Source organism: Calonectris borealis, chromosome 3 (assembly GCF_964195595.1).
Source record: "Calonectris borealis chromosome 3, bCalBor7.hap1.2, whole genome shotgun sequence".
Taxonomy (NCBI): domain Eukaryota; kingdom Metazoa; phylum Chordata; class Aves; order Procellariiformes; family Procellariidae; genus Calonectris; species Calonectris borealis.
In genome coordinates, this window is record NC_134314.1 from 119,731,217 (window position 1) to 119,751,586 (window position 20,370).

The 20,370-nt window shown below is 42.7% G+C and overlaps 1 protein-coding gene across 2 annotated transcripts in view; it reads left to right on the forward strand.

Annotated features, from left to right (window-relative positions):
* Positions 1-20,370, forward strand: part of PLEK (pleckstrin) — a 71,007-nt gene that overhangs the window by 37,009 nt on the left and 13,628 nt on the right. Inside the window, exons 7-15 of one of the 2 annotated variants that reach the window (XM_075147670.1) lie at positions 2,438-2,561; positions 3,589-3,816; positions 6,252-6,436; positions 6,755-6,923; positions 10,635-10,790; positions 16,079-16,260; positions 17,533-17,624; positions 18,376-18,560; positions 20,196-20,300. In XM_075147670.1, the coding sequence (XP_075003771.1) occupies positions 6,876-6,923; positions 10,635-10,790; positions 16,079-16,260; positions 17,533-17,624; positions 18,376-18,560; positions 20,196-20,300 (768 nt within the window). In that variant the 5' untranslated portion in view covers positions 2,438-2,561; positions 3,589-3,816; positions 6,252-6,436; positions 6,755-6,875. Of the gene's footprint in view, positions 1-2,437; positions 2,562-3,588; positions 3,817-6,251; positions 6,437-6,754; positions 6,924-10,634; positions 10,791-16,078; positions 16,261-17,532; positions 17,625-18,375; positions 18,561-20,195; positions 20,301-20,370 lie in introns of those variants that run through there. The other variant, XM_075147671.1, reaches the window with a different exon arrangement.

A 20,370-nucleotide genomic window follows, 5' to 3' on the forward strand; every position in this document is an offset into this window, starting at 1 on the left:
CTGATCTTTTCTTTGTTTTTCTAAAGCTGGGATGTACACATGGTGGTGAAATGTAATATTGCTAAGCCAAATGAAAGATATAGCATTACCCAGCTGCATTTCTTTGTGCATACAAGTTAATTAGTGAATTAATTTTATTGTGAACATTAAGCAAAAGAATACATTCTGCTGAAAACTTAACCTCTGCAAAAATAAAAAAAAAATCTACTGTATTTGCTTTGATTAGGTATACAGCTAAGAATAGGTTTCATAATGTGTCCAGCCAGCCAGCTTTCCACCAAGATGCTGTGGAAAGTTCTCAGAATTATGTATGTGATGAGTTTTGTAAATAACATCCCACCTTCAATAGCAGTCACTGGCAAGGGAACTTGTTACACAATGCAGTCATTGCTTCTCCCACTGAACAGTCAAGAGTGAAAGAAATGCTGTTAAAAAAAAAAACCCAACCTTTCCCTATGTGTGAGCGGCATTATCAACTTTAATGTATGAGAAGAATCTTTTGGGCTTGGTGAGGCACCTAAGACTCTTGTATTGTTCAAAGGGCACCTAATCAAAGAGTAGTAAGTTGCAGGAGCAACTCATCCCACAGTGGGGGGCCAACATTTGACCACAAATCATACACCGAACTCCACTGATGTGTTGCAAAGATCTTTACTGACTTTAAAGGTCCTCAAAAGGAGTCCACCAAAAGTTAGATAAAATGAATCCCTCCCATCATTGTCGAGGTCAACAAAATGTCTTGGAAGTTATCAGACAATCGAGTGGTATGCACAGGTTTTCAGGAGAGGAAGCAACTGCTGCTATATAGACCCGTATCTCATAATAGTGTGGCTCCACAAAAGAAGACCACATGTGCATTTCTCCCTATCTTTTTTGCTCGTTGCAAGAGAATTCTAATTTTTCGTTATATTCTGCTGAAACTGCTGCACTTCGTGGCTTGTTGAAAGTTTTGCTTGCAGCAATTCGCACTTCTGTAAGTTTAAATGGAATTCAGTACAAAATCATAGCGGCCTTACACATGGGGAATCTGATAGTATCACTTAAAGTGGTGTGTGAAGAGTAATGGCCATTGCTAGGGATCAGTTTTACTCGCCTCATGGGCCAAACATATCATGTTGTAGTAAATTGTGTGTAGCTGAAGACATTGATTGCAATTAGTTTCCCAAGTACATGAGAGGTCAGATCTATAACGAGGGTTTTTTCCCTTATTATTTCCGCCTGAATGATCATCTTTCTCTGGACACAGCTCAGGCTGTGACTTTATTCCAGACCGCTATGGCAAAACATGAGGGAGAACTAAAAAAGCATCATATTATGGATTATGTATGCATAGGCTGAGTAACTGTTTTACCACGTGAAAGTGAGACGTGGTGAGAGTAGAACATTTATGAAGAAGGAATTTTAAATGTAGGCATTGCCTTCCTTTTTATCGATCTGATAACTTCATATGCATTAGTTAGTGCATTTACTTATCTGATCCTACCAGATGCTCTTTATCAGTGTAGATCAAAGGGAGGGGTTGCCTTTGCTAAGTCTTTCTGGGAGGTTAGTTTTGTTGCTGCCCTCCTTAATGGCCCTGACCAGCCTCACCTGCAGCCTCTACCCACACCTCTGCCCGTGGGCCCTATTTCAGCTCAGCCCTGGGCTGTCAGTCCCTTCCTGAGTTATGCTTAGGAGCGCTGGTCTTCAGCTCTGCCACAGACATATCCAGCCATGGATGCTGTTGATCTTGACCTGCAGGCTGACTACCTGGTTTGACCTCAGCCCATCCCCATGGAGGTGCCTGATGCTGTGGGCTGCCCCCTCACTGAGGGTGGTGGGATGGGCCTTGGCTGGAGAAGCCCATGCCCTTCCGGTCCCCATGGGGATTTTCTATGGGTCTCAGCCCCCAGGCTGCTACATGGTTACCTGATATTAATTGCTTGATATTCTGTAGGGAGCAAAATACCTGCAGGAAGAAGGAGGCGGTGTGGTTTTGCCAGGAGCACAGAGCGAATGTGCTGACGCTTACAAGATTCAAAGCTAAATAGATCATTGTAGGCTTAGGACAAGGTCCCATTTCTCCTAAGCTACAGCAGTAATTTACTTCCAGGAACAAAGAGATAAATTTGTGTCCATCCCTCCATTCTCTACACCTATATTTGAGGGTTGGGGGTTGGAATCTTTAATGTCTTTGTAAAGTGCAAAACTGCTTTTTTTGGGTTTTTTTCAGTCCATCAAATCTACCTTTTGTTCCCCCAGCATCTGAGGCTTCCCAGCCTGTTGTCTGAAGTCAGCAAGGTACATTAAGCTAATTTCTTTCCTTTGGGGCAGGAACATTGCAGCACTCCCCTGTGCCTTGGTGAACCCCTTAGCGCTTTTGAAGGGAGTGGTGGGTTCCCTCAAATGAGCTGCAGCCAGCATGCTCAGCTATTCTCATCTCTCTTTTTCTTCCCAGAACTAGGAAAGTCTTCTTATGCTGCAGCTTCATCCTTCAAGACCTCTCTCTTGTGCCTAGGCCTTCCCTGCTGCAGCTACATCGCCTGCATGTATCACTGATGGGGAACGACTGTAGAGGAGAGGTGAGTACGTCACAGGTGAGGTTGGATGCATCCAGTGAAAAGTCAGAGCTAATATGCAGATAAGCCATGGCCTATGCTTTGTGCTGGTCCGATTTTTCTAGAAAACATTCTGGAGAAATGCATTTGGTCTCTCGACTGCATCCACTCAATATGATCTCTCAATGCACAATAATATGTCAACTGCATAAGCTTTTCAGCATTACCAATTATGCAGGCCTTCCTACTTAGAGTTAATGCACTAATCCTGCTGCATAGCTCCGCAATAATTAGATATGTAAAATGTGCCTTGAGGTCAGAACAAGACAGTTCATTTATGATGGCCAACCCACAGCATTTGTATTCCAAGGTGACATGGACAATAGCTATAACAGTTTTTTTGTGCTTGCCTCTCTTTGATCCCTTTCTTTACACAGTGCTAAATTTGGAAATGTCCCGGTTTTGGGTTTCTTTTCGAGAAGTGGATGCAAAGCCACAATCTCTCATTTGCTAAAAATAGCCATATGTGTGATTCCGTGAATTGTGCTGAGACTTGCACCTGCCAGCTCTCAATTTAATACTGGGATTCTTTTGAGACCTCTGCCTCTGCGCAGAAGTGAGAAAGGATTTTACTGAACTAGGAGCCGGACTGAGTCTTTATCACCTTTGCAAACCACTTGTGTATATTATTTTTCCCCTGTAGACAATCATTTTGAACATACAGCATTTGATTTAATTTCCCCTGCAAATGCAGCTTGATTTGCTGGAGGAATGCATATTTATGGAGAACTCACGTGCTCTGTTACAGATGGAGTGGGCTTATGGCATTTACAATGCAGCAAACATGTTTGAAAAATAGCTATGCAAGGGCTAGTAGAGAGAGCAGTAAAGCTGATGTAACAAGCTGAGAAAATGACTGTCTTCCTTGCAGCTGACACATTTATTTGCAAAGACACAGTTCCAATTTTTGGCTTAAACGCCCATCAGTCTCTCAGCTAGATCCCTTGCTCAGACAAATGTCGTTGATCACTTTTTTTTTTTTTTAAAAAAGGAGTGGACCCTGAAAAAGCAGAAAAACCCCAGAATTTTCTGAGGAAATACAGCAGCAAGATCTCCCGTACAAGAACAGATCACTCGCCAGTAAACAGCTAAGATATTCAGTTCTGTTGCAGATTGTGCTATTGTGACAAATGTTGCTAATCCAGCATCACGCACCTTTACCTACTTCAGACAGAAGTGGGGAGAACAGAGTAAATTATAGCAGGTTTCCACAATGCAGGTAATTCTCTTTCTACCAGAGAAAACTCTATCCTCCCCTCTGTGGAGAGCTGGAAGAAATACAGCTCTTCCCCTCTCTTATGCCCAGTGCTGCTCTTCAGGAATGGCTGCACAAAGAAGACATGCATCAGCAGTCCAGGCTGTCCCTCACACCCACCGTGGCCACTGTATGGTGAAGGACCATTTTGCTTCACATGAATGATTTAGCTCATCAGCACATTTCTGCCTGGGGGAAGATGAAGTGCTGATTCCCCTGTGGTGATGTGTGATAAATGAAACCAAGCCTCAGTGTTAAAAGAATTGTTCCAGACACGTAAGGTAGAAGTGCAGAAGGAATAGCTGAGCTTTGAAGATGAAATAGAAAAAAATATAGAGAAAAGAAGTGTTATAAAAGTCGTTGCCTCCAGCTAATGGAGGTAATTTTATGCTTTGACACTGAGTTGCTTAAGTAGCTAATGGTAAATTCTGGAGTCATTGGCTTGGTGCCACTGTGTCTAGAATTGCATTTCACACCTCCAAGGGCTTTTCATGCAGGTAAATGAAAAACTGGGCTTTTGCAAAATTGTGGAGTCAGCATCCTTTTCTGTTCACATTAAACCACTTTTTAGTAGAAGGTCATATAGATGTTCTATTGAAGAGGATCTGTCCCTGGACGTTTCATATCATCAATTTATCTTGCAGGGCCCTGTTATCCTGACTCAGCACAAACACTGAACCAGCAGGAGCAGGCGAGCAGGAAAACCTGTGGAAAGGCTGCCTGCAGGGAGGAAAATGCTGGCATATTCTTTTGTCTTTGTTCCCAATAAGCCCTTCCAGCTGGGGAAGGGGTTTCCTTTCCTCAGGTCTGACGGGCAGCAAGGTAGAGACAGAAGGAAGAGCTAACTGTGAGCCAGTTCTTGGTCTCCAATGCTCGCCTCAGGCTCTGTAGCATTATGGCCTCAAGGCAGTTAATAAAGGGATAATTTGGCTTCCAGCCACACAGTGAAAGGTATTTAATTTGAGCTGTCGTTGTCTATGGCCTGTATTTTTGGGTTATCCAATCAGAGGAAAAAAAAAAAGTACCTTTTCCCAAAGATGGAACCGCTGGAATGAAAGGGAAGAGAAGGAAATAATTCAGCTTCTTAAAGCAAAAGGAATTACTGATCAAAAAAGACATTATACAGGAGGAGTCCGCAAGCTCCTGAGTCCATCAAGCATCATTTTAAGGCTTATGGGAAAGGAAGGGAGCCTTCACAGAAATATATCTCATAAATTCATAGATCATCTCAACTCTGGTATGCATCTTCAATTCATTCCAGGCCCTGGGACTGGTAGGCAGATTCTTTACTGTGTAAATGTGACACAAAGCTTTGTGTTCACTTTTTAGTGATGAATTTTAACTTTAGCTCGGTCTCTAAAGAGTATGAAGCTTTTATTAGCTATGTGTGAGTTTCTGTCTCTCTAATAATTTTAGAATCTGTTGACTGATGTCAAGTACACTTGATAGCCAAAGAACTGGAAAGCATATATTGTATCTTTGATTTGCAAACTGTCTAATGGATGATTTGCTTAGTCAGCAACTCGGGCCTTCAGTAGCAATCAGATCCTCACAATAGCATGATTTACATGAGAAAGGAACAATGTACTGAGACTCTGTAGATTCTAGAAACGAAATCCAGACAACCTAAAAATACATAAAATCATCACAAAAAGGTATGTTTTCAGCAGAATGGACTGCAAAGTGTGTAGCCTGAGCTTGCTGGTACAGACAGGTGCTCTGCCTGAAGATGAGACTGGAGGGGTCATTTAAGCAGCAGCTAGTTGAGAAGGGTCTGGAAAGGAAAATCTCAATTCAGACAGTAAGGAGAAACATTCAGCAGTTGGGATAGTGAAGCACCAATACAGATAACCAAGGAAGGAGTGGAGTCATCTGTGGGAGAACCACTAAAAGGCATCAGTGAGGAATGGCTACAGAAAGTCTCTGAGGGCTCTTCTAACCTTCTGATCCTCCATCACAGACCTTGGCAGACTTCTGTATACTTCTACAAACAGAGAGTCAAATGGAGAGCAGGAATTTCTGTCTGCGGACAAAGTCCCTGTTTGGGGATCTTTACAAGTGGCAGAGGTGACAGATGACGTAACCCTAGGCTCAACCCTTATCTGAATGGGTTCAGCTGTAAAAGTGATTTGCAGTCTTGTGCATGGGAGAATACTTTGCTCTTGGCAATGCAGCAGCCTCCTTATTACCTCTCATATACCACCACCCTTCCTTCTGTATGGAGAAGAGGGATTGTGGCTCTGGTATGTATCAACTTTTGGAAAATTATGGTTTTGCCTTATCTTTTACCAAATATAGCCAAACGAGCTCAGCAGTAAGTAAAAGATGCTTGTAGAAAGTGAAATTCTGTGGTGCTTTATGTAATGTGCTGGTCTAATCCATTTATGCCTTTTTGACAGCTAACCTCTTTGGGAGGCCTCAGCATCAAACTCCAAAACTTGATGAAGTCTGATAAACAAATTTCTTGTATCAGCAGAGGGCGCATCGTCATTAACCGAGCGAGGGCCCTCCAGCTCGCTGCCAGACCCCACGTGCTCACCCACTGGGAGTCAGCCTTCAAAGACGGGATAAAGTGACAGAACCGGTGAGTTGGAAACCTGTCTCTCAGATCCTTTTGGCAGATCCTTTTGCACCAAGCAGCAACACAGTAAGCCACCCTGTTTGTTGTTTTGCTAAAGTTCATGTATTTGCAGAATGGGCCTGATTTCTTTTTACTGGGCACTAAAATGCTTATTTAATTTCCCAGGACTCTGACATCAAGGCTGGCCACATTTGATACAGTTGAATGTTTTGTCAGGCTGTTGCCTGTTCTGTCAGAGGCAAACTATAAATACACATGTGCTTCTGCGTTTCCCTATCTCTCACTCTGTAAGAGGAAATGGGCTTGTTTTCATGTGATTAGCAGGCAGAGGAACTTGTGAAAGTGACACAGCTGTACTGTAAAAACGCCAGCCCGTAGACTTTGCTACCAGAGGAACTTAACTGCCAGCGCTGATAGACCCGAGAGCAGGATTGCCCGAGACATGGAGCGAGAACCGATGCGCATAAGGGAGGGCTACTTGGTTAAGAAGGTAAGTGGGCAGTTTTGGACTGAGTGGAGGAGGAAGCTAACTCTGAACAGGTTGGGGAGGTGTAGGGAAACATACATTGGTTTCAGCTATTGAAAAAAGGATCATTTTTTCCAAAAAGAAACGGCAAATGAACAGAATTCCTTGAGCAGTAAAACAATGTAGTGTAGTGATTATAGAGGTACTTGCTAGAAGTTATATCTTGTCAGAATACTACATAAGGCATTTTGCACATATCTCAGACGTATTTTTGGATCAAAAGATTTGTGTTTTTATTAAGTAACTTAATGCCTTTAATGGAAGCTTGGCAAAACAGGTAACAGCTTGAAATGGCCACAGCCTACTCGATTGCACTTAATTGCTGAGTTAAACATCAAGGAAGCATAATGAGATTAAAGAGGTCAGATCACCTTGGCCTAGAGACAGTGTGTGGGGCCACGGGCACTTCCTTTCTTTGGGAAGGCAGTTGCTGCCCCACAGCAACCTCTGCTGCTGGAGTCTTTTGTGGTAGAGCCCATAGGATAAGGCCTTGACTTTCATTTAAATCCTTAGTGAGATCAGTCTGGCTTAAAGCAGCCTAACTAAACAGCGTCAGTTCTGGAGCAAGAGAGGAGCTCTCTCCTGTGGTGTCTCTGCTCATCACAATGAGAATTTCACTCATTAGAACAGCTGGGTGGAGGGATCTCTAATCTGGGACCAGTGTTGTGAAGGGGCCACTCCTCAATCTTATTTTCACTGACACTGAAAGGAAGTAAGTTCATAAAGTAATCGCAAAGCTGTAGTGATGCTGTCATGAGGAAGGAGAGAGCCAAATTCGTGCTGTGCAGATTGCAGGTCTCTAGTTCCAATGGCCTGATACATAGAGCAAGTGGCTCACAATCTATATTCCCCCATGACAGGGGAATGGTGGAAACTTAGACGCTGAGACAATCCCAAAGTGTGTGCCTGGCTGGGTATGCCGGGGAAAAGATGCATACAGATGTGCCGGTGTCAGTCCCTCACATTCCTGTGGGTGCTGGGTCCCCAAAAAGTCTCTTTGTGCAGGTACTACTAAAGTTGCTGCTGGGTGCTGTTGCAACGGCAACAGGGAAGTGGAAATTGTGCCCATTTCCTAGATCAGCCTCATAGGTGGCTCTGTCCTTACAGAAGTGAGCTTATGCTGGTGGTGAGGAGCAGCAGAGTGCTAGAGGAAGGGCTGGAGGGCAAAAGGAGCAGAAGATACAGATCAGACAGGTACCAGCTGTTTGATACATCAGTGAGGCTGCTGTGAATTCCACAACCAGAGCTTCCAGCAAGGACAAACATGCTCCTGATTAACCTTACCTGCTAATTATGTACTCTCCTCTTCTCCTTTATACCTGTAAAGTGAAACCAGGGGTTTGACCTCCCAAAGGAGTCATCCGTGCAGCCACAGCTCTCTTTGCAGAGAGTGAAGGCCATTTGTCACTGACTTTCTCCTCTTGATACTTAAATTAGGCTGGGGAACAGTGCTGTGCTTGGGGGTCAGTGCTTTAGCTGGGACAATGTGACCTCCAGTAAATGTGGGTTCAGATGTCAGTGTTGATTTAGGTCAGCTTAAACCTCTGTTTGTATATTTTGGGTACCTTGTGTCATCTTAGCATAAGAAACAGCTAATTTTCTAATCTTGTAGTGCTGCAGATGTTATAAAAAAGTTGTTCCATTAAAGGGAAGTTGCGTGTGTTTTTAAAGTGGCTAATGATTTCAGAGAGCAATTCAAGGAACACCCGTCTGTATCTGCAGTCTTTGGAGTAGGTGTGACAATTTGATTTTTAGCCCAGGAAAATCAAATCCAGCATCCTCCTTGCTTGTCTTTCATGAAATGTTTTAGATGAGAACAATGTGACCACGTTTGGGTTCGCTGATGGTGTGGATCTGAGACTGTCAGTCTAACGCTGCTCCGTGATGGCTTCCATTGGCAGAGCATGTCAGAGTCTGGTCTCCAGGAAGTACTGGACTTGCCTGTTCATGAGCGCAAGTATTGTAACCTGTGGTAAATCCACAAACATAAGGAAATTGCAACAGTTCTTGTCTTGGCTCATCATCTTAATTGATTTCTTAGCAGAAAAAAATCAACCAGTGGGTCAATTCAGGCTCTCAAAAAATGGTAAATTCTTATGGCTTATTAAAAAAAAAAAAAAATCAAAAGAAAACAGCAGTCAACCCATATGTGGTACCCAGATGAGATTCTTTTTTGTACTTCCCCGTTTAGCTGGGTTTCCAGGGAACCCTCAGGGCAGTGACTTTCCTTTGGAAGGTAACATTCATTTGTGGGGCACTTTCTGCTTCCAATGGGGGCTGCAGAGGCTGGAAGCAAGTCCTGCTCTTAGTAAGATCTTGGCTGATATTTTTCCCTCCCCACCCTGTAATTGAACATAAGGTCTGATTCAGAGTGCAAAAGGCCTTTCTTGGAAGGTAGGGCAGCAAAAAAGGATGTGACAGACAAAGGGTTCATTTGGGGAGTTAAAAAAAAAAAAAAGACTCAGCATGTTTCTGTCCCATTCACTTCTGCAGAAATACAAAATGCAAATGTAACTAACTCTGCCCAGCTCTTAGGTTTGACAAATCCAAACAAGCCCTTTGCGCAGCACAACGGTGGCCGCCTTGCTTCTGTCTGCAGCTTTAGCATTGCTCAGCCACCATGGTCTGAGGAGGACAGGGATGCAATGGATGGAGTTGTAGGAGGAAGAGGATAAATTTAGGTCTCTCTTTGTAACAGAAAGAGCAAGGGAAACTAATATTTTTGAAGGATGGCCTCTGATTTGGGGCCCACAGATGTTGGTTGTGCTTTGGTAACTCTTCAGAGGAACTGTTGGTATTCAGCATATCTAAACGTTCATTTGGCTGAACAGTCAGTCACTTGGGTATCTGGGATTGTGACCACTTTTGAAGCTGGTTGCAGGCAGGACCAGAGAGGTTATCTAGCTAGAGTGCAACAGTCTTAGTAATTCTGGTGGTTAATTGTGCTCAACACAGAGAAACAGATTGCTCCTCTCTGAGTCCCTGAGAGTTTTGCTGTGTGTTTCACTATATGTAGGATCCAGCCCTGTCTTTATCTCTGTATTTCTTGCATCTAACAGCTGTGTTTCAGGAATAGGAAGTAAAAGCTTTAAAAGATGAAATGAAGCACTTCAATTCCTCACCACAGCAGTTGGAGATCTGCAGCCGAAGGCCCTTAAACTATTCATTACTCTTACAGTTCGTTCTTATATATCTAGAAATCCTCTGAGATATGTGCTTTTTTATCAGACAGCCAAACCTCAACAACTGACTGTATGTAGCATCAAGTCCTAAATATAGCACAGGATGCCCAAGTTAATGGGACAGTCCTAATGTGCCAGTCCACATCCAGAAATTTTGTGGAATATTCATAATATTGCCACTATGTCATCTTGAAGACAGTGGTTGGGATTAACTGATACTGAAAAGAAACACCTGCTGGGGCAGGCAATGCGATTTTGGAAAAACTCATGGCTGGGGTGACTAAAAGGGGAAATTAATGGTGGTCAGAAGAATAACAACAATGTTTTTTAACTGCATAGTAAGATGGGTGCGGTTGTGGTATGTTCCCCTTGAGACACTAACTGTAGTTATTTCAGCATCAGTCAGACACTCCCTGGAAAGTCATATCTTCAGTGGATATCATGTGAAGAGTGATTTATTGAACATAATATACACAGTGATTTATTGATGCAGGGTAGCATGTTTAATACCTGGAAGCCGATGTGGGTTGTGCTCTTAGAAGACGGAATTGAATTCTACAAGCGGAAGGCTGACAACAGCCCTAAAGGGATGGTCCCACTAAAAGGAAGTTCTATTAACAGCCCATGCCAAGATTTTGGCAAAAGAATGGTAAGTACTTTTTTTATAACAATGATTGGCGGTATACTTATACTCCTGGAGGCCCCGAAGGAGCAAAAGGCTGGTGGTTACAAATTCCTTACGCTCATCCTAGTGGCGACTTTCACTTGTCTTAGAAGGTCACAAGCAGGCTTGCATTTGTGTAGTATTTGAAAGGTGTGACTGCTCGGGAAAAATTCAGGATATCTCAAGAAGAGCAATTCAGAAAGTGATTGATTTCTTTTTTTTTTTTAATCTCTAAGTCTGTCAGAGAGCAGAGCTAAATTATAGTGTTGTGAGGACACTTAGCAGCTGAATGACGCAACTCCTGTATTGAACATAAATCTAGCTGCCGCAGAATAAAGGTGTGGGAAACTATTTCATGAGCAGTGGAAGCATTTATTTATTGTCAAAGAGCAACAACTGGCTTGCTCAGACAGGAAAGAGATAAATGCTGTGACAGAAATGCCCAAGTAAAGCTGTAATTCCAAACATTTTTATTACCATTTGGTAACTATCCGACCCCACACACTTCACATTCATGCAATCTGTATTAATTGCACGTTGCGTTGTTACTTGTAGGGCTTTTGCAAGTGACTAAGAGACACATCTATGCTCAGAGAGAGAGAGCAAAAACCGAAACTGATGTAGAGAAAGTAGTTCAAATGTTGCCTACGCATTTGGGATCTCTAAGGTTGAGGGTAGCAAGTGCAGAGACTGAGGTCCCAATTCCCAGTGAAACACACAGATCACTATATTCACAAATTCAGAGTCTTATTTGTCAGCAAATAAGATACAAGAAGATAAATGTACAAGCATACATATTTTGTTATAGGGTTCCTGAAAAATAGTTGTTGGTAAAACAGGATTTCCAGTGTGAGTAAAGAATCATATCTTTAGTCAGTCATTCGTTATTTCAGCAACTCAGTTTCATCAAATAGGCATTATACCCCCAGGAATTCCTCTGACAAAGGGGTCCCCCAGAATCTGAAAGATTATCCAATTACAGTTTAAAGAAATTTACCGCAAGGATGCCTGACTAAAGATAGAAGTCTCTGAGAGCATTAGAAAAATAGAAAGAAAGTGTGACAGAGTGCATGAGAGAGCAAGTTTTACTTTCTCATATGAGTAAAGTGAGAATTTTACCTGTCCTTAGGTTTTCTGGTAAGTGGAGTCAGAGTCCCTGGTGTCAGGTTTGGAGCTGCTGGCTTTCCTTTTTCCTTCCTTTCTTCTTTTCTTCTACTTCTTTCTTTCTTTTATTTTTTCTTTTTTTTTTTTTTTCTTTGTGCAGACCCCATATTTTTATGAAAAAAAAAAAGTTGATTCTTGTGGAGTGTTTTTAGACTTACATCTGTTAAGAAAAAAGGGCCTTAACTTAAAAGCTCTCTTTGAGGCGGTACAATAAAAGGATGGGGCAGAGAATAAAGATTGCTGTTAATCCTGTGCTGAGTCAAAGAAGTTGTAGATGGCTGCTTCTCCTGGGAACAAAAGGCCGTTACCTTGGAAATCCCACCCAGAGCAGGATCATCAAGAGCTACCTGCTCTTCCTGGCTCTCTCTCGGTACTGGGAGTTCTCCACAGAAGGAGACTGTATTATCATGCCTGGAAAGAGAATTGCATGATCACGCATTCCCACCCCATGCCCATCATAGGTTTTTTGATCCCTGAGCGGGCAAAAGGGTGATTGTCCAACTGATTCAGAAGCGTTTCAGATTGACTGCTGGTCAAGCCCGTTTGCTCTTCCTTATTGCTTACAGCTCCTGCCTGAGCCACCCTTGGCCATGGCTGAGCAAACCTTACTGTTTAACCCCTGCAGCTTCGGCTCTGAACTTCTGCTCAGCCAGCATGGCTCTGTGTCAGTGCATTGCCTGGGCGCCGGCTGGGAGCTCTTTGTTACAGCACTTGGCTTTACATCTTTTGCAAGCCATCAATAATAAAAGTGAAGCATAATTACATCTAGGGACTAGAGCACGGGGCAGGAACATTAAATAACCAAATAAAGGAACAGAAATTAAGTATATCTGCACACATTTGGTTCTAATTCTGCTGATTTGAAACCATGTTCCTACATTATGTAATTAACAAGCCTTAGCACAGCACTACTTACCCTATACATTAGGTATAATGCATGGGGAGAAGGGTACTATGTTCAAGAGTATCACAGAACCTACATTATAATGGTAGAAATTAAATTTTTCTCACAAAGTGTTCCTTTCCAAACAGTTTTGTGGGGTTTTTTTGTTGTTTTTTTTAACTCCCACAGAGACACTGACATCAGTATTGGTCTATAGTAGTTGCTTGGAAATGTCAGTAACAGTAACACATTTAAAAATAATGAAAAGATAATTCACCAGCGTATGTGCATTCTACAAATTAGGCAGAAAGATCTGAAGTATCTGATGTCTGCTGAAGGCAGAGTGAGAGAGAGATCCTCACCTGCCCAGAGGATGTACCAGTTTGCAGAAGATACCATTGCATCTGTATCGAAGGGTGATGAAGTCTTTGAGGATCGTTCCTTTGACTGCAATGAGTTTTACGTTATGCTTCATTTTACATTATGAGTTTACATAATGAGTTTTACATTATGTTTCATTTTAGTTGCTGGTGCCTTTTTTGAGGGAGAATAGAGAAAAAAGGAAGGATCTCAGACCTGGGAGTTGAGGCACCCAAAACACTTTTTCATGAGTAAGATCTGATGCAGAGTTTGCTGAAGTCAGTGGAAGCGATCCAAATGACTTCAGCAGGTGTTGGACCAGGTCCTCCTTATTGAGTTGATGAGATCATTCTGCAAGTCCATAGACCAATCGCCCTGGAGACGTATTTTTTCTTAAAATTTGCACTGTTCAAACAGTCAAAACTGCAACATGCTCATTCATATAGGCAGCGCCATCACTGGGATTGTTCTTACGTGTAGTTACTGCCCAATATGATTAAACCTAAATTTCTACATGTATTCCTTGAAAATGTAGTATCTTGATTTTTGTATCTTACATTTTGCAGCTTTACTATACTGCTGAATCCAATGCCTCTGCATTCCATCCTGCCTTCTCATTGCTTATGTGCCAAAACATACAGTTCGTCCTCTTATGGGAATTATTCTGGTTGTTAGTGGTTTTTACTTCATATGGCTAGAAATGAAAGTATATTTTTAGGACAGGAGTTCTGGAGGGTGAAAAGTGGGATAATTCTTATTAGGGCAGGTTTAAGTCTAGTCTCACTCACTTGGGCCCAGTTTGGAGCAGGGACTTTTGAGCCATGAGCAGACTTGTATATTCATCTGGTTAGATTTCAGCTTTTTGAATCGGCTTGTGTATCTGCATCAGGGCCTAGCTTGAAACCTCAGGGCACATCACCAACACGCTTTGTTTACTAAATCAATTGCAAAAAGCAGGTGCTGAGGGGAAAGGAAGCAATCTTGGATTTGTTAAACAGAGAGATAGCCTGTTCGGAAGAGGCTACAACTGCATGTTTTGAGATTTTATTTCAAAATGCATTCACCACTGTTTGCTGTTCTTGATCTGAAGTTTGATCATTGCTTAGTATGATGTTAACTCTGCTGCTTAATGTGATGTTAATTCTGCTATACTTGTGCTTTCTCTGTTTTCCCCATGGCTTTCCTGTGGATAGCATTATCGTGTATGGTTGCTTATAGTCAGACTCATCTGTCCTAACTTAAACTATCCAAAATGTTGGTGTTTGGTTCAGTCTAATGGTCTAATTTTCTCAAAAGCACAAACAGATACGCATCATCGGAGAGAGACTTGGTCACTTCTAGGATTGGAGACTCAACCTCTTCACCAATTTCAGAGGAAGCCTGGATGTCTAGCTTAGTGGCCTAGCTTTCTAAAAGCTAAAGTTAAAGAGAAGGAGCTTTCCCAGTCTTCTCTGTGTACTGGAAACGAAAACTCTTCTTTAGCATTTCACTGTACATGCTTCTCAGCTCATCAGCTTCGAGAATGCTGATTTTTATTTTGGTAAAAGCTTGCTTTAATGCTTTGATATTTCATTCTGTTAATCTGGTGTGTTAGCAGGACTCTTGGATATTGGGATTTGGAGAGATCTGTCTGTTTGCTTTTCACATGCACTGCCCATTGATTTTCAGGATGTAGCTCTTTACTGCGTAATAGAAAAGGTGGGTGTTGCTGGAAATATGAACGACGACAGATAAGAAATGGTTACTTTTCTGTCCGAAATGGATTTTTGAGGACCCACTGCTTTGTAAGTTTGAAATCTGACTTGCATGAAAGTCAGCGGGACTTCTGCACAATTTCAGGGTGTCAGAATTTTTCACATTGGCAACAATCTGGAAGATGCATATTAGGCATGTTCAGAAATATGCCATTTACAAACGCAGGCTTCAGTAGACTCATTCAGTGTTTTGATTTCATTGCTGTAGATTCACCGCTCTCTGCTTTACTTGCCCTCATAAAGCCATGCTGTTTGCTTGCTGATTAGCCTGTCATTTTTAGATGCCTGCTGAGTCAGAACCTGTTGTATTTATTCTAGTACAACTACGGAACAAATTACAGTTCCATTTATGGGGAGCTATATTTTAGAGGAAGTGGAAACCCTCTTGCGTGAGTAATTAGATCCAGATTTTCCATCCAAAAGATCACTGGATGAAAACAAGATCAAACAGTGTGAACTTTGTGGTTGGTTTTTTTTTTCAGGTTGGTGTTATTTTTTTCTGCTTAGAACTACCTTTAAAAGATCTTTTCTCATCTTTGGGAAATACAGTCTTTCCATTGTTGCTAGTGTGTTTAGATAGGTAGTGATCATAAGGTGTAGCTAAGGACTGGATGTATCATTTCCCTACCAAGCCTTTAAAGGTTTGCTAGGCTGCAAATGTGTTCGGCTACTCTCCAGTGTGACCGTGACCTTTTCTCTCCTTATGAATCAGTAGCTGAGCAACATGATGTGGGTTTTTTTTTCCTCCTCCAGACTGACCGCATCTCTATAAACGTTAACACAAATTTACACCCACTGTAAGCCTGCAGGGGCTGGGCACTTCAGCCTTTCAGCTGTGTTGAACTTCCCAGCAGAAGTTAAAATCAGCAGTTATATCAGTATCACTCACCTTGGCTGTACTGACGATGTCATGATCGCTCACAGGGAAATAACAAAAGGAGTCAGTTACCTGCACTGCCTGTTCATGTTTTTATTCAGAGTTTTTTAATTTAACTGTGGCTCTAAGGCACTTTCCATAGTGCCTTAGGCACAGGTAGGCTGCATGTGGTGGTGGTACATACCAACTGGCTACAGCAAAGTAACTTTTAAAAAACCATCATTTATCATTCCAGTTTGTCTTCAAGCTCACTGCGGCCAAGCAGCAGGACCACTTTTTTCAAGCTGCCTACCTGGAGGAGAGAGATGCCTGGGTACGGGATATCAAGAAAGCAATTCATTGCATAGATGGAGGCCAAAGGTTTGCCAGAAAATCCACAAGAAAGTCTATCAGACTGCCCGAAACAATCAACCTGAGGTTTGTTCTCATAGCTCTGCTCCCCCATTTCCTTCCATCCTCAGGCAGTGTGTCAGATAATGTAACCCCAGCCTGGAAGAGCTATGAGCATATCTGTCCATGCTACTTCTCTGGTTTCACTCAGTCTTTTCTGCATGACTAACAGCTTCAGACTGTACAACGTGGCAAAAATGAGCTAGCGATCAGAACTGGGAAGATCGTTTTTAATACATCATCTTTTACCAGAACATGCTTATTTATCAAAGGATTTTGCTAAGGAGATTTCTGAGCACGCTGCCGTGCAAAAGGAGACCCCAGCCAAAGTGTGATTCTTCCAGGAGAGGCATTTTTGGGGCATTTTGCAAAAAATGTAATGTATTGCAAAAATATTTTAAAGCTTTTGATTGCTCTCCAGAGAAACGCTGATGTTAGCCCAGTTTTTGGATGGTGAGGGGAGAGTGGTGCCCGCCAGAGAACTTGAAACTGGCAAAGGGAGAAGAAGAGATAAAGGGCACACACAGGAAGCCATCTGTTTGTCAGTATTTTAAAAAATTAAGGAAATAATAAATTTTTTGCCTCTGAGCAGTAAATACCAAGACACAAATGAGCCTGCAGTGCTCTCTACAAGACAGTAAAACTGCACAGGGCCAAGATCCAACTAAATCTGACTTCAGAGGCTTCAGCAGAGGATCACCTTGACTCACAGGCCAAAGGACTTAGCCTGTGACATTTAATATTCATCCTTCTTGTCGTTCCAGAGCTCCAAGGAATTAGCGTTCTGAGCAAGTGAAAAGTGGGTGGGAGGAAGGAAGTCACACCAGGGTTCACTGGGGTTACTTAGGGCCTCTGAGAGCGTGCAGGCTTTGGGCATGTCACAGTGACAGGTTTTCTGCTCAGCCAAGGACCTTTGGGGGAACGTAGCGCAAAGCAGTGAGCTCCCCTATTGGCACCGAGGCTGTGGGGCCCTGTGAAGGTGCCTCAACAGTGGGTGTTCCTCTGTTCACGCTACAGTCACCACAAGTTGTTCCATTCTCAAAATATGGGGGTGTGGTGAGCTGTTTATGCACTCCCCGCTCTGCTCCTGCAGCTGTGTCAGTGATGTGGTGAGGCCTCCCGGCTTTGCAACGTAAATTTTTCAGGAGATTAAACTAAGCCATGTTATAACTCTGCAGAGAGCAATATGCCAGCAAAACATGAAGACCCTGTGAGTGAATGACAATGATATTATTGTACGAACTGGCTAAAGCTTTTTATTTGCTAATGGTTTGCTAATGTGGTTCTTTTTATGCATAGTGCTTTGTATCTCTCAATGAAAGATCCTGAAAAGGGAATAAAGGAGTTGAAGCTGGAAAAAGATAAAAAAGTGTTCAATCACTGCTTTACAGGTAAGGAGCTTTTGTCCCTCTTTTCCATACAACAAAGGGAGCACATGGCCGAGAGGCTAAAGATAGATAAAACAGCTCTAAGCTCTGTAGAGCACAGAGAAGTTTGAGAAGAAAACCTGGCAGATGTTTTCTTGACCGACAGGGGAGGTGCTCAAAGGATGAAGCTTGAAAAAGTGTTCAGTTATGGCCCTGGTAAGCAAGAGAGGAGGAAGAAATTTAACCAGTGCCAGAAAGGTTGAAGTAGATCTTTGTAGAAAGTTGCATGAAACCCTTAACTCCAGAAGAATTATTCTTTTCTGAATTTTTCATCCACAAAATGTGTCACATTGTAATTCCTATCCTGCTCCAAGTCAAATCTGTGGGTGCTAGAGTTGAAAGTCACCCTGTTTCGACAGCACTGTGTCAGTAACATAGCAGCCTGGAAGACTGCCTTCTCCAGGCTTGGCTGTCCTTCATGCTTACCCAGTTCCTGTCCCTGAGGCTTCCCAGCTCAGCCCTGCATCCCCTCCCAGCTCTCTTCTCCCTCAGGTACAGTGTTTCAAGAGTTGTACTGGTCCCTGCCATCAGTCGGATCAGCTGTACCTCACTGGATGACCCAGGCACCTCTCCAGATTAGTTCTCTGCGTCGTCACTAAGAACATCTTTTAGGAGATTGATGAATAAATGGAATAGGCTTGTTGCCTGTGTATTTTTAGGCTTCTTTGTGTCTGTCTTGGTTTGCGGCTGATATTGTTTGTTCCTTTGTAACCAGGCACCTCTGTGATTGACTGGCTGGTGTCTAGCAACTCCATCCGAAATCGCAAAGAAGGTCTCATGCTTGCCTCTTCCCTCTTGAGTGAAGGCTACCTGCAGCCTGCAGGGGATACCTCCAAGGCTGCTGCCGAGGGACTGTCAGACACCCCCTTCTTAGATCTCAGCGATGCCTACTATTACTTTGTGAGTGTTGGATTCTGGTTTTTTTTTTTTTTTTATTGTCCCAGAATTGCTGATGCTCTGCTTTTCTCAGGCTTCTTGTTGGGTTTCTTAAGTCCTGGAGGAAAGATTGTACAGAATGGAGAGACCCATGTTAATTGTCTTTCTCTACATGATGCTCAGAAAGAACTGGCTCACTTTAATATTTGTAAGCAGGACATTTTTTTCTGGCACCCTTCCAAGTGTGAACTGAGTGCTGAGACCAGGCTGGGTTCTTTTTAACTTAGACTTTGTTCCTGGTAACTTCACCAGTGACCAGAATTTAGCCATCAGTTCCCCTGATGATTCAGTGGAAGGGAAGAGAGTAATTCATTATCATGGGGCTTCTCAGAGTGGCACAAGCTACAAACCCATTTTTGTGCAGAGCCATCAAATCTTGCAGCTTGTCTGTGAACAGAGAAGCAAAAATTTCTAATATCCACCAATAACACCTGTCCTGGGTAGCTTACACAATCTTTGCAATTTATTGCTTCATATTCTGTAGATTGATTTGAAGAACTTGCAATATCACAATCACAGTCAAATACTGTTTTGAAGATGTTTGGCGTATGAACTTATGCTAACAAAAAAGTATGCCTTGTGTCAAGTAAAATGCTTAAATATTACAATTCTGTTTACATTTACCACATAGAATCACTCGACTTCAGCAAAATGAATCTCTCATTACCTCATTTGTTTTCCTAGAATGTGTCCCTGGTAGGGAGACTTTACCTGTGCAGCAATAGAAGCAGAGACACTGCTGGTGAAGGCAGCCTTGTGGCCATCACTGTTCCTGGCTCCCTGGGACACTTCTCCTCGCAGCCCTCTGCGCTCTGTTTGCTTTCAGCTTGTTTCTAGTTTGATTCAATACCAATGTGGTGTAAGGAGGCCACAGCACGTCAATGTCTGACTTGCTATCATGCAAGTAGGCAGCACAGACGTTTACTCTAAGCTATACGAATGGTTACCTACGTTTACTAGCATCACAATTTATCTGGTGTGGAATGGAGTGATGCATGGATCCTGAATCAGCCTATGCTTGGCTGATTCACAGCTATAGATTCACAACATCACAGCTATAGAAAATTGCAAATTTAAAAAAACTAGGGCCAGTTCTTGTTGTTGGAGAAGACAGCCTAGATGAAGCATTTCTTCCTCCCAAATTCCAGATGGTTGTGATGGATGGAGGAAGAGGAAGGGTCCGTTGGGTGCAGGGATGGCCAGCCTGGAGCATATTGGCTGTGCTGGTATTGCTTCATATGAACTGCTGTCCGTACATTTAAAAACCGGTGACATCATGGGATTGAGGCAGCCTGTCTGTCATGGAGGAAACGTGACACCAAGAATCATGGAGAATGGAGGCATTGACATATACACAAATGCTCCAGCTCGCTTCAGATGCCCTGGGACTCATTGGTGTAGTCCTACCTCACACTGAAACACTTCCATGGTGACTTGGAGACCTCCTCAACTTCACTGGGAGATTTTTCCAGTAAAGGGGTTGATTTTTTGGGTGGCAAAAAACACGGTGAAGGGAAGCCAAAGAGAAGCCAGATTCGTATGTGTACATAAACATGCAGCAGCCGTGTAACTTCTGAATTTTCTTTTGTGGTCATGCAGCCAGACAGTGGGTTTTTCTGCGAGGGAAATTCTAGTGATGATGATGTGGTCCTGAAAGAAGAATTCAGAGGCATAGTAGTGAAACAAGGATGTTTGCTGAAACAGGTCAGTATTGCACGTGTTCCATCCTGTCACTGGGATGATGTTGCATGGATACAAGATTACTCTCTTACAC